We start from the raw sequence: 12,151 nt of genomic DNA, 5'->3' as shown, positions 1-12,151 counted from the left end.
CGCCCCGCCCGCCGCTCGCCCCGCCCCTCGCCCCGCCCCTCGCTCGGCAGCCGCGTGCTTGCCTGGATGGCTGTTTAAAGAGACCGTGAAAACATTTTTACACTAAACATGTATTCTGCAGCCCAGTGGGACTGTGTGCGTTAGAAATACCTGCGCTGGAAAGCTGTGGAGGGGGCCAGGGAGGTTAGGGTATCAGCTTAGGATATTTCAGAGGGAGTTAGGATATCAGTGAGAACTTCTTAGGCAATCTTTACTGGCAACTTCAGTAGTCCCCAGTCTTTACCATTAGCTGTAATATGTAACCAAAAATAAAACATGGTATATTTTAAAATTTCAACATTGAGAAAACCAGATTTTGTTAATATATGTGATTTCCAATGCCAGGCAGAAGAAATCTTAGGCTGTAAAAACATTCAGAGCTTGAATAATGACTTCAAAGCCTAAAGGATCCTTTCTTTTTCTCCAGTTTTAAACCTCAAGTTCCTTATTTGCAATAAGCAATATAGCCCCATGCATAAACAGTGTAAGATACTAAAGATCTGTACCAAGAATTGTATTCCTGAAAGTGTTAAGAAATGGAGATGCTTCATGTAGGCATTGAGGATATTAGTTAGAAAGTGGAAACCAAATCTAAATAAAAATTAGCACAGAAAATAAACAATACTATGCATCTATTGAAATCTTCTTCATGGGAATAATGAAATTATCCTTTCCTTCCCTCTGCAGTTTTCCACCACTTACACACACTTCTAAACACTAGTAATTCCATTCACAAGGAAGGAAATCTAAAATACCATCATTTCCAGGGCTGTTCACATGGCATTAAGTGCTAATTTATGTTTTTTTCATAAGGATCAGCCTCTTGGCTTTTCAGTAAACTTATCCCAACCAATCTGCTTTTTTCTATTCCTTTCCCTGTATTTCCTTCTGCAATTAAATTCGCTTTTCCAATAGCTTAACTTTGAATTATTGTCTAATTCTGTTAATTTTGCATAAAATGCCATAAACAGAAAATAGTTTCTTCCTAGGTGGGCAGATGTGGAAGGGTGGCTATCAGCATTAGGTGCTTTAGAGAAACATTGCATAACTTTTAGAGGACTAAGATTGCAAAAGCAACTGGAGTCTGCTTATCAAACAGTTATGTCACACAAATATCAGGACAGAGGGGATTTGGGGTTCATTGATCAATACACAAGCTTCAAAGGGATGCTTTTGCTTTGTGTGATTGGGCAAAAAACTTATAAAGTAAGTTGTAACGTTAAGTTCTTAGCTGCTGCCTGGGATATGAGCTGGTGGCATCTTCCCATTGTCATAACCATGTAATGAGAGTGATGCTGGAAAATAAACCAGCTCAAGGCACGTTCCACAGCAGCCATGTCCCGTTTGTGATTTGTACACAGCCCCCAGCTGGCGATAGGAGAACTGAGCCAGGGATGGGGTCATGTGTATTTCAGGCATGGGAGCGCCAGAGCAGAAGCAGTTTGTAGGATCCCCAGTGCACAGCCACTGCTCTGCTCAGCCCCTGCAGTACAAAGCAGGCTGTGCCTGGCAGAGGTCACTTTGTGCTGGAGCCCAGCAGTGCCAGCCCTGGGATAGTGATGATGGTTCAGGTGGGAGGGCCATGAAATGGAGAGGTGTGACCGTGCTCACAGGGGTCCCAGGATGAGGGAAGAAACGAGGGTCTGACTCCATGTTTCAGAAGGCTTGATTGATTTATTATTTTATGATATATATTACATTAAAACTATACTAAAAGAATAGAAGAAAATATTTCATCAGAAGGCTAGCTAAGAATAGAAAAAGAAGGAATGATAACAAGCTGGGGGCGTGCACAGAGAATCCGAGCCAGCTGGACTGTGATTGGCCATTAATTAGAAACAACCACATGAGACCAATCACAGATCCACATGTTGCATTCCACAGCAGCAGATAATCAATGTTTACATTTTGTTCCTGAGGCCTCTCAGCTTCTCAAGAGAAAAAACCCTAAGGAAAGGATTTTTCAGAAAATATCATGGCTACAGAGAGGGAGCTTTTAAAACACTGCAGGGCTTGGCATGAGGCAAAGGAATACAGCAGGGAGAAGGCTCCTTTCCAAAATTATATATGTTATTAAGAAAAAAAAAAAAAAAACAGAGGAAAAAACCCAAAAACTGGAGCTAAAAAGGCAGTTTGAGGATCAGAGTTGCTGGAGTTTTCCGAGAAGGCTCCCAAGATGCACAATGGGAACATCTGTGCCGGGGCTGGCGCCTTGGAAGGGTCTCAGCCCGCAGAGCGGGGCTGGCTCCAGCCCTGCCTCGCTGCCTCCCCTCCCCAGAGCCCTGCCCGGCTCCTCCCGCTGCCCTGCTGCCTCGCAGCCAGCCCCAAATCCCCCTTCCCACCGCTGCTCCTCCTCTGCCGCGGGCCCTGCGGGCTCTGGGCAGCCCAGCGTCCCGCAGCAGGGGCAGGCATGGAGGAGGTTTGGCCCTGGGAACAAGTGTGCTCTGTGCTGCCCGTGAAAGGCAGCTTCATAAGGCTCCTCTCAAAACGTGCCCTTATTGGGACCTGCTCTGGGGACACAGGCACAGCCCAAGACACACAGGGCCTGGCCTTGGCAGTGCTGTTCTGCTTTTGGGGCTCCCTCCAGGTCATTTAGGCTGCTGATGCTGAAGGCAGACCTAATTTCTTCTCCATTATTTCCAGCTTGATCTATCAAAAGACCCCTAACCCCAAAAAACAACAATATAAAATTGTAAGAACTGTAATGTAAATAGAATGTAATGTAATGTAAATAGAATGTAATGTAATGTAATGTAATGTAATATAACATAACATAATATCTTAATAAATCAGCCGGCTCCCAATATAACATCATGAAATAATAAATCAGAAATGTAATCATATATATAATATATATATATTATATATAAATAATATATAAAATTGTAAAATTGTAATGTATAAAAGCTCCTGGCCTTTGTTGCACCATCCCTGATGTCTGGATGGCTCTGCAGGACGTGGAGCAGTGTGAGTCCCCATGAATGGACAGCACTCAGGGTTTGCCTGGAGCGGGGCAGAGAGGAGCAGAGACGAGAAACCATTTTTTTGAGAAAATTTTTCACCCTAAACTTCAGGTTAATGCCATCCTAAAATGACAACTGCTGCTCTGTGCAGCTCTGGCTTTGATGGTTTCCATCACTCTGCTGCTTTGAGAGACCAGAAGATTAACAGGGACTCCAGCATGTCCCACAGTGCCACCACAGAGTGGCCCTTTGTGCCTTGGCCCCAGCTGGGATCTCCATCTTATAAAGACAGGGGTAGTTTCCAATAAAAGGGGAAAAAAGGGGTCTCCATCCTGGCCAGGTGAAGGCCAAATGCAACCAGACCCCAGTGCTGCCCTGGAGCACCTCTGGCTGCCCCTGCCCTGGGTGCATGGGTGGTCCTGTACCCACAGGATGCCCTGCATCCCTGTCCCACCACATCCCCCTGCCCATGGCAGGGCTCTCTTCCCTGACAGACACAGCTAATGGTACTTTATGCCCCTGCTTTTACATTCCTAAATGAATTCCTACCCTCTGAGTAACACTAATGGGTGTTAGCTTGTCTTCCTCCTGTCTGGTGCTCAGGAACTACAGCTGAACATGTTTTTTGGTGACAGTTAATGGATGGTTAGTTGCTGTTTTACTCAAATGCATGCACGATGGAATTGCCTCTTTGTCCATTTCCTCCTCCTGTTTTGGGGCTGTCACCATAACAGCAGGAGAATTTTAAAATACTAATGGATTCAGGAAGACCTATGGGAGAGAGGCCAGTGCTTGCAGAGTGTTATCAGACCTCAAAGACCCCAAAGCATGCAAGGATTTAACTGAGTGATATAAGTGGCCTTCACTCTGCTTTTGTGCTTGTGAGCTTCCTAAATACATCCTGGGAACCCAGGGCAGAGCCGGGCCCCATCCCATCCCATCCCATCCCAGCCTGTGAGGGGATAATTCAGGAACCAGCAGCCCGAGGGCACCATCTAGTGAACAGCCGGGACTGCAAAAACCTGAAATGGGCAGAAATTGAGTGAAAATTGGAGCTGGGGGCTCCCCGGGGGTCAGTTCAGGGGATTGGGGAGTCACGCTTTGTGCTTTCCCTCTACTCCTGTTATTTTAAATTTATTTTTTTCCATCAGGTTTCCCAGAGAAGAGCCTTCACCACAGTGCACCCTTTGTGGCAGGGATATCAGCCTGGAGCACACCACACTTGCTGCTCTGCCCTGGCCAGTGGTGCTGGAAAGATGATGGCATTATGTTTTCTTGGTTGGTAGGGGGAAAAAAAGGGTCATTTCTAATGATTTGTGAGGGGACACAGGTGAGCAGGAGTGGAGAGGGGGAGGCAGCTCTGTTGTGGGGCAGGTCTGAGCTGGAGGCATGGGCTGTTCTTTCAGTTGAGGTGAAACCAGCCTTTAAGAGGAAAATTTAAAAGAGCTCCAACATCCCCAGGGTGAGCTGAGAGGGCAAAAAGAGAGGCTGAAAAACCACAGATTTGGTGCACAGCTTCAAGGTCCCTGAACTGAGGCAGCAAACAGGGATGAAGGAAACACCACACTCCTGCTGTCCCCCGGGCCAGGGGGCTGAGCTGGTTCTCTCCCCACATTCCCCACGTTGGGAATTGCAATTCTTTACCGGGAATTGCACACCTTGCCAGGAGAAAGCTGTCCTGTAACCTGCTGTTCCCCAAGGAAGATGGGTTTCTGCAGCCCAAGAGCAATTCTCTGATACCTATTGCCATTGTTGCCTGCAATGTGTCCCTGCTCCCACAGATTCCAGGCCAAGCCCAGTCCCCCCATCCATAAGATCAGTGGTTATTTTGTGATCTGGCTTTCAGAGAGGCATGGGATATGCTCATGCATTCAACCTCACTGTCCTTGGAGCTGCTGGAGGAGAGAATCCCAGGGCAGGAACAAGGAAAGGTGACACCCCCAAGCAAGACCACAGCAGTGACCAACCCCTCAGCTCCTCCTTTCCCTGGCAGGGCTGGGGAACACCCCCCATTCCCCTCGTGCTGCACCCCACCAATCCCTCCTGATCCAAAGGTGGCACCTTCAGCAGCTCATGGCCCCCATGTGTGACCGTGTTCACAGGGGTCCCAGGATGAGGGAGGAGACGAGGATCTGACTCCATGTTTCAGAAGGCTTGATTTATTATTTTATGATATCTATTATATTAAAACTATACTAAAAGAATAGAAGAAAGGATTTCATCAGAAGGCTGAGTAAGAATACAAAAAGAAGGAATGAATAACAAAGGCTTGTGTCTCGGACAGAGAGTCCAAGCCAGCTGACTGTGATTGGCCATTAATTAGAAACAAGCACATGAGACCAATCACAGATGCACCTGTTGCATTCCACAGCAGCAGACAACCATTGTTTACATTTTGTTCCTGAGGTCTCTCAGCTTCTCAGGAGGAAAAATCCTAAGGAAAGGATTTTTCATAAAAGATGTCTGTGACACCCACGAGCTGTTGGCATCCAGCCCCCAGGTGACCCCGTGAGTGCTGTGGGGTGCCTGTGGTGGGCTGAGCCGTTCTGGGGGGGGCTGCCTGCACGGAGAATGGAGGGGGGCTGTCCTTGGGGGCTTCTTTGTGTTTTGCTGCAGCAATGCTTGCCAAGCACCCCAAGGATTTGTGGAGCAGCACTGAGGGGTACAGGGGTGCTCAGGTCAGGCCACCCCCCCACTGTCCAGCTCGCCCTTTGCAGCCCCCTTTGGGGCCAGCTCCCCGGGGAGGAGGGAGCTGCTGCGAATTGTGCCTTTCCCTCTCGTATGCACACAGTCACGATGGTTAGTTAAGTGGCTTGTTTTTCATTAGGAAAAGGCTGTTGCTAGGCCACCCTGCTCCCCGGCGTCGGTCGGGAAGGGGTTTTGCAGCCAATCCGGGAGGCTGTGCCGGGGTTTGCACACGCACACATCACGCACACCCCTCCTGCAGCCCAGGTGCTAAGCGGCTGCCAGATGTGCCTGTTCATTTCCACATCACACCTATCCGCTTCTTCCGGCCGAGCCGCTTATTAAGGCTCCGGAGATTTTAATTTAGAGTTGGCCGCGAGTTTTCTGCCTTCTAATTTACCCTCGGGGAGGAGAGGGGTGAGTGGGGGGGCAGAAACATGGGTTCTCCCTCTGCTTTGGTCTCTGATGAAATACCCGAGTGAAGCCTCTGAAACAGGGTGACTCGTCCCTCTGTGTCCCCACAGCGAGGGGACAGACTGCCTCAGCTTAGGGGCTGGCTCCAGGCTGTTATTAGGTACCAGCATTGCTCCACCCCAAGATATTCCTGTTGTGATTTTTAGGGATGTCCTGTCCAACACCAGGTGTCGGTGAGCTCATTCTAACTCAGTGATTCTGTGATTTGGGCTTTATGTGGCATTTCAACCGTGTGTGCTGTGATGAGCAGAGCCAGCAGCAAAGCAAGCCAGGTGATTGATTGATCAGGGGTGCTGCTCCCAGCCATGCTCCCCATGCAAACAGCCCCTGGCAGCTGGGAGAGGAGCTGGACCCTGGTCAGGCACTGGGGATGCAGGGCAGGAGGGTCAGACACATCCCTGGACAGGGCTCGTGGAACAGCTGCTGCTCTGCCATGGTGCAGTTCCAAGCATCCTCTGGGTGTCCAACACCCACCCAGCAGAATCTCTGGTGCATGGGCAAGGGAGGGAGCGAGCTGAGCCCAGGATGTGAGCAGGATGGAGCCTTTCACAGCTGCATGGCAGGAAAGGAATGGACACCAAAACATGCAGGAAAAGGTGGACAATCCACTCAAGCCTCAGTTTTTGAGTGCCCCCCATGAAAACCCCCATGCAGCAGGAGGAAAGCTCAATAAAAGCAGGAGAAAGCATTGAATTGTGCCTGCTGCTCAAGGAGAAGCTGTTGCTAGACAGAAGTAAAAGCTGTCGCCATCGGCTTCCATTGGCTCAGCCCCACTCCAATGACGGCCTTATCGGTTACCTGCACTCGCAGCTGCCTGGAAAAAACTCATTTGACAATGTTTTCCCTCTGATAAAAAAGCCCAGTGCTGGATTCATGGGTTTGGGTTAATCATTGTTCGGGGGTTGTTGAGATAACAGCTGAGTTTTCCGCAGATTCTTCAATTATCACAAATTTTAGCGTAAATGGTGAGCCAGCCCAGCTCTCCCTCTCCCACCTAAAGATGCTCAGCCTCCCAACACCAGCTCCAGCAGGCTGCCCCTGAGATGAGCCCGAGCGTGCGATGAGCTGGAGTTTGCTCAGCCATGACAACTCCGAGCTGGCACGGAGGTGAATATTCACAAACACCTGTGAAAATCCCCATTAGCTCTGAGAGGCTGAAAATGGGGTGAATGTCACCACTTAGATTATTCAGAGCAAACATTGTTGGCAGAGAGCAGATTGCCCCGCCTCTAATCATCCATGTGAGGTCTGCTCAGCAGCAACCCTATTTTGGAGGCCTGCAGTACACGGTGTTGGGGTTTTCCAGGCCCTTTCGAATCTGATGGAAATAGGGATTAACCCTCACATTTGTTTCTCACCTTCCCCAAGAGGTGGAGATCATGGCATAGAAGCAAAGCTTGCAGGGCATGACAGCACCAAAGGGCAGCTGCCTCCAAAGCAGGGAGGATATTTCAGCAGGAGGGTTAAATCAGTGGATGGTCAACACTTCAGAAATGCTTTTTTTTTCCTTAATTATGCCTTAGGCTGATGGCAAGGCAGGCTGAGTCACAGGCTGGTAAAGCCTTGTCCAGGTTCACCCCAACACACCTGTGTCTCACACTGACCATCACAAGGTTTAGTGCAAGGCAGTGAGACGGGGGCTGGAGGGGCTGGGGCTCAGGTGGACAAATAATTTGGGAGCCATGGCGTGCCCCATATAAGCTCTCCACAAGCTCATGTACACCCCAAAGGGATGTGGTTACACAGGCCAGGTTATGTGGCCATGAGCAAAGCTCCGCTCTGTCCTTCCTCCAGCTCTGCTTTCCCAGGAGCCAGGACAGCCCTGCTGCATCACTTTTGGAATGCCACCATCTGCTGACAGTGGGATGCAGAGCTTTCACCTTTCCTTCAGCTTTGCCTCCCTCCTGCTGTCCCGGGGGAGGTGGGGATGGCAGAGAGGAGGAAACAGACCTGCACCAGCTGTGCTCCTCTGTGTGCCCTGTGGGGTTCAGGCCCTGCTGACATTGCACAGCTCAGCTGAGCTGCGCCCTGAGCTGGCACAGAGGGTGCTGCTGGCCCTGTTTTACACCCTGCTGCATCAGGAACACACCTGGGACAAACTGGAACAAGCAGGATTTAAAGACCTACCAGGGCCACGAGCTCATGGCAGAGCCCAGGTTATTATATCTGTAGAAGGATGGCTGTGTTTGGGCCACTGTGAGGACAAAGATTTTTAGATGTGTCTGACACATTTCAAAGCATTTCTGAGCTGTTCCTGGCTTCCTGTGCCAGGCAGGGAGGAGTTAAGATGGGAAGTGCAAGATGTGTCTGGTAATGGCACTGATGTGTGCGTCAGGTGTGCCTGCGTCACCCGGCTGCCTTGGCCGCTTCCCAAGGCTGGGCTGAGCTCTCCTTACCTTCCACTGCCTGCTGGGAAAAGCCTGGGATGGTCTAGCCTGGCTGATGGGGTCATGGACTCCACGCCAGTGCTGGCTGTTGTACCCCCTGTGCTGCAGCAGGGTCCCCAAAGTCCCCAGGGTGCTGGCAGCTCTCCAGCCTGCTCTGCCACCTCCCTCTCACAGCCCAGGCAGAGGGACTGTGCTCAGGGGATGTCCCCAAGGGCTGCCCTTAAAGCACATTGTGAAAATATCAATTTTCTACAACCATGGCTGTTCAGTTCCCTGGTGAATCAGGTAACTCCCTGTGTCCAGCCCCAAACCCCTCCCTGGTGCTCACACACCCAGCTGGGGCACATTTGTGCAGCCACAGATCATCTACATGTCACCTACAGGCAGAGTCACTGCAGATGAGCAATACCCTGTCCCCACACTGTGACAGCAGCCTATGTCACAGCTCACAACATTCCCACAGTGATCTTGCTCCCAGACCCTGGCTGAGCCCATCCCTGCTCCTCCTGCCATACAGGGGTGTCCCCAGAGCAGAGGGGACAGCCTGTACCCCAAGAACTACCCACTCCAGCCTCTCAAAGCACCTCTTCCAGTTGCAGGTGGGTTTGAAGCCCTAGAGCATGGCATGGTACTTGGGCACCTGTTTGCCAACCCCATCCCTGCCCTCTCACTCCTGGAGAACTGCCAGATCAAATCATGCAGAATATACACAAGGGTTTTAGCCAGAACAGTTTTTAATTCAGAACTGGACAATCATGTGAATAATTTATTTAAAATTAAGTGCATTCTGTGCTCTTGTCCAGGCTGGACATCGATTAGACCCAGACTTTCCTCTTGAACTTCATTGTGCAGGTGGATCCCTATAAATCTGTGGGGCCTGATGGGATCCATCCAAGAATCCTCAAAGAGCTGCTGATGTCATTACAGAGCTGGTCAACTATTTTTGAGCAGTCTTAGGAATCCAGAGATCTCCCAGCTGACTGAAAGCTGGAAAATGTTGCCCCAGTTTTGAAGGGCAAGAAGGACACTGGAAACTACAGCCTGCCAGTCTCACTTCAGACAGGCAAAATGATGGGAAGTATTTTTCTGGGAGGTGTTGAAAACCACCTGGAGCACAATGCAGTCATTGGTCACAGCCAGCATGGCTTCACCAGGGCAAAGTCCTGCTCATTGAACCTGATTTCCTGCTACAGCAGGGTTCCCACCTAGCTGATCAAGGGACACCAGGTGATGAAATCTTTTTGGACTTCAGCAAAGCTTTTGATACTGTATCACAGTATCCTTCTGGAGAAAATGTTCAGCACACAGCTGGAGCTGAGCACTGAACAGCCTCCCCAGGGAAGTGCTCACAGCACCAAGCATGTCTGAGTTCAAGGAGTGTTTGGATAAAGCTCTCAGGCACGTGATGGGATTCTTTGGGTGTCCTGTGCAGGGCCAGGTGTTGGACTCGATGATCCTGATGGATCCCTTCCAACTCAGCATATTCTATGATTCTATGAAAGAAAGTGAGCAGCAAACTGGCTGTTTACTGATCCAGATGGTTTGCAGCCTTTGGACATCAGCAAAACACCTCAGTCCCTGCACAGGAAAGCTTGCCCCTTGCTGTCTGGGAAGAGGACAGCCCCACAGAAGGCATGGAGGGTGCTGGCAGCCCCCATTACACACCCACAGAGGCTCCTCCAGGCTGACACAGGACCCTGCTCATCCCCAAGTGACAGATGAACACAGCACAGTCTGTGTGACAGCTCAAGGCTGCAGACAGCATTTTTGGGAGATTGCTTGTGTCCAGGTGTCACCATGTCTCCATCCCTGAGCAGAGCAGTGCTGGGCACAAGCCCCAGGGGAGGAGGTCAGCAGACACCTCCACCTTTAACAGCTGAAGGCACCAGGACGGCCCAAACACACAGAGGAGACGCTGTCCCCATCACAGGCTGCTTGCCATCAGGTCTGTGGGCCAGTACTGGTCATCCAGGTACTGGCTGCTGTCTGCAGCGGGGTCTGTGACAGGGCTGGGGGGCCGGGGGGGCAGGCTGTGGGCCAGCTGCTTCTCCCACTGCACCTCCACCAGTCTGTACAGCTCCATGGCTGTCTGGGCGTCCTCCACCGACGAGTGTCCTTTGCAGCCCTCCTGAGAAAAGGGGAAAAAGCCTTGTTAGATAAAAGGGGCAGCAAAAATCTCACAGGTCATGTCTACTGACTTGGAAGGACACAAGTGCTGTGGGTTTTGGAGACAGCAAAGGTTTGATGCAGCCAAGGCCATACAGGTATCTCTTCCATTCGTTCTGGAGGGCACAGATCCTGTCCCCATTTTACTGAGATAATTATTGGTCAGATTGGGAGGTCCTTAGCTCTCTCAGCTTATTTATAGCCAGGAGCACGGGCTGAGCAACGTTCATCTCCACCTCACAGAGGACACACATGGAGGTGGGACAACCAAGCTGACCACAGAGACCACAAGGATGTTTCCCATCTCAGGATTCCTGATGCTCACCTGGATCTTTTTATGGAGCAGGTGCCTGGCCAAGTTCTTGAGGGAGACATTGGCCCTGATGGGCAGCCCTGCCCTCTTCTTCAGCGCAGGGCTCTGGCTGGTGTCTCGAGTCCTGTCTTTCGGGTGGAAGTACTTCAGGGCTTGGAAGTCATTGTGGATGGCGTGTCCTACCACAATCTTGTCTTTCAAGATCTTCAGGATCTGGAAGAGTCACAGAGGGTTAGACTGACACTGCAGTGAAAGAAATACCAAGCATAAAATAAGCCATTTTGTATTAAATTCAGTTCCTTGGCTTCTAGTTTTTAGGCTCCCACAAGGAATAACAAACAAGCAAGCAAGCAAACCAATCCACTGCACAGCTTGAGGCTCCCATTCCTGTGCTGTGCCTCACAGCAGCCTAGCACAGGCCACCAAGAATCCCAATTTGTGTCTGACAGATAACACAGAGACTTTTTAAAAATTTTTTCCCCTGACCTCAGCCTGGGCAGCCTTGAAGGGAATTGCATTCTTCATGTGCTGCTTGGTGATGCCGCTCCAGCGTGTCCGGTAGTCCACGATGGGGAGCTCGGGCCGGATGTACTTGTCATAGATGACATCCCCCTCGTAGTTCACCACGGAGCAGCGTGCCAGCTCGCTCAGCTTGCCCTGAGGGCCCGTGCCCACCATCTCACAGTCGATGGCCACGTACTTGCCCGGGCGCAGCACCAGGGAGGACGTCCTCACCCTCCCGGAGCTGCCGTTCCCCTGGGACAGCAGCACGGAGTGGTGCCTGGCTATGCTGTCTGGAGAGGCAGATGGAGACAGGGATGAGGACACGGTCTGCTTGGCCTTGGGGACCTTGTCACAGCTCTCGGTGAGTTCAGTGTGTGCCTCCAGCCCCACCTCGGGGGTCTGACTGCCCGGCTGCCTGTGGGGGCTCAGCAGCCCCTTCTGCTCCAGCACGGCCCGGCGCGCCATGAACCGCTGGTGCTTTCGGCTCCTCTTCTTGCTGCGAGCCTGCGGCGACCCGGGACCCTTCGGGGCCTGAGCGCAGCCCCCATGGGTGCCCTGCAGGGTGGGCACGGAGACCTTCGGGGCGGGCAGCAGCGGGGTCATCTGTCCTTTGCCTGGTG

At 51.1% G+C, this 12,151-nt stretch overlaps 1 protein-coding gene across 1 annotated transcript in view; it reads right to left on the bottom strand.

Annotated features, from left to right (window-relative positions):
• Nucleotides 1-9,264: 9,264 nt before the first annotated feature.
• LOC102035962 (apoptosis-enhancing nuclease) overlaps nucleotides 9,265-12,151 on the bottom strand; it is a 3,546-nt gene continuing 659 nt past the window's right edge. The window contains exons 2-4 of the mRNA XM_014306433.2: nucleotides 11,514-12,145; nucleotides 11,040-11,240; nucleotides 9,265-10,676 (exon numbers count right to left, since the gene is read on the bottom strand). Of these exons, the coding sequence (XP_014161908.1) occupies nucleotides 10,473-10,676; nucleotides 11,040-11,240; nucleotides 11,514-12,145 (1,037 nt within the window). The 3' untranslated portion in view covers nucleotides 9,265-10,472. The remainder of the gene's footprint in view (nucleotides 10,677-11,039; nucleotides 11,241-11,513; nucleotides 12,146-12,151) is intronic.

Source organism: Geospiza fortis, unplaced genomic scaffold (genome assembly GCF_000277835.1).
Source record: "Geospiza fortis unplaced genomic scaffold, GeoFor_1.0 scaffold171, whole genome shotgun sequence".
Lineage (NCBI taxonomy): Eukaryota > Metazoa > Chordata > Aves > Passeriformes > Thraupidae > Geospiza > Geospiza fortis.
This window is presented reverse-complemented; position numbering and strand designations above follow the sequence as displayed.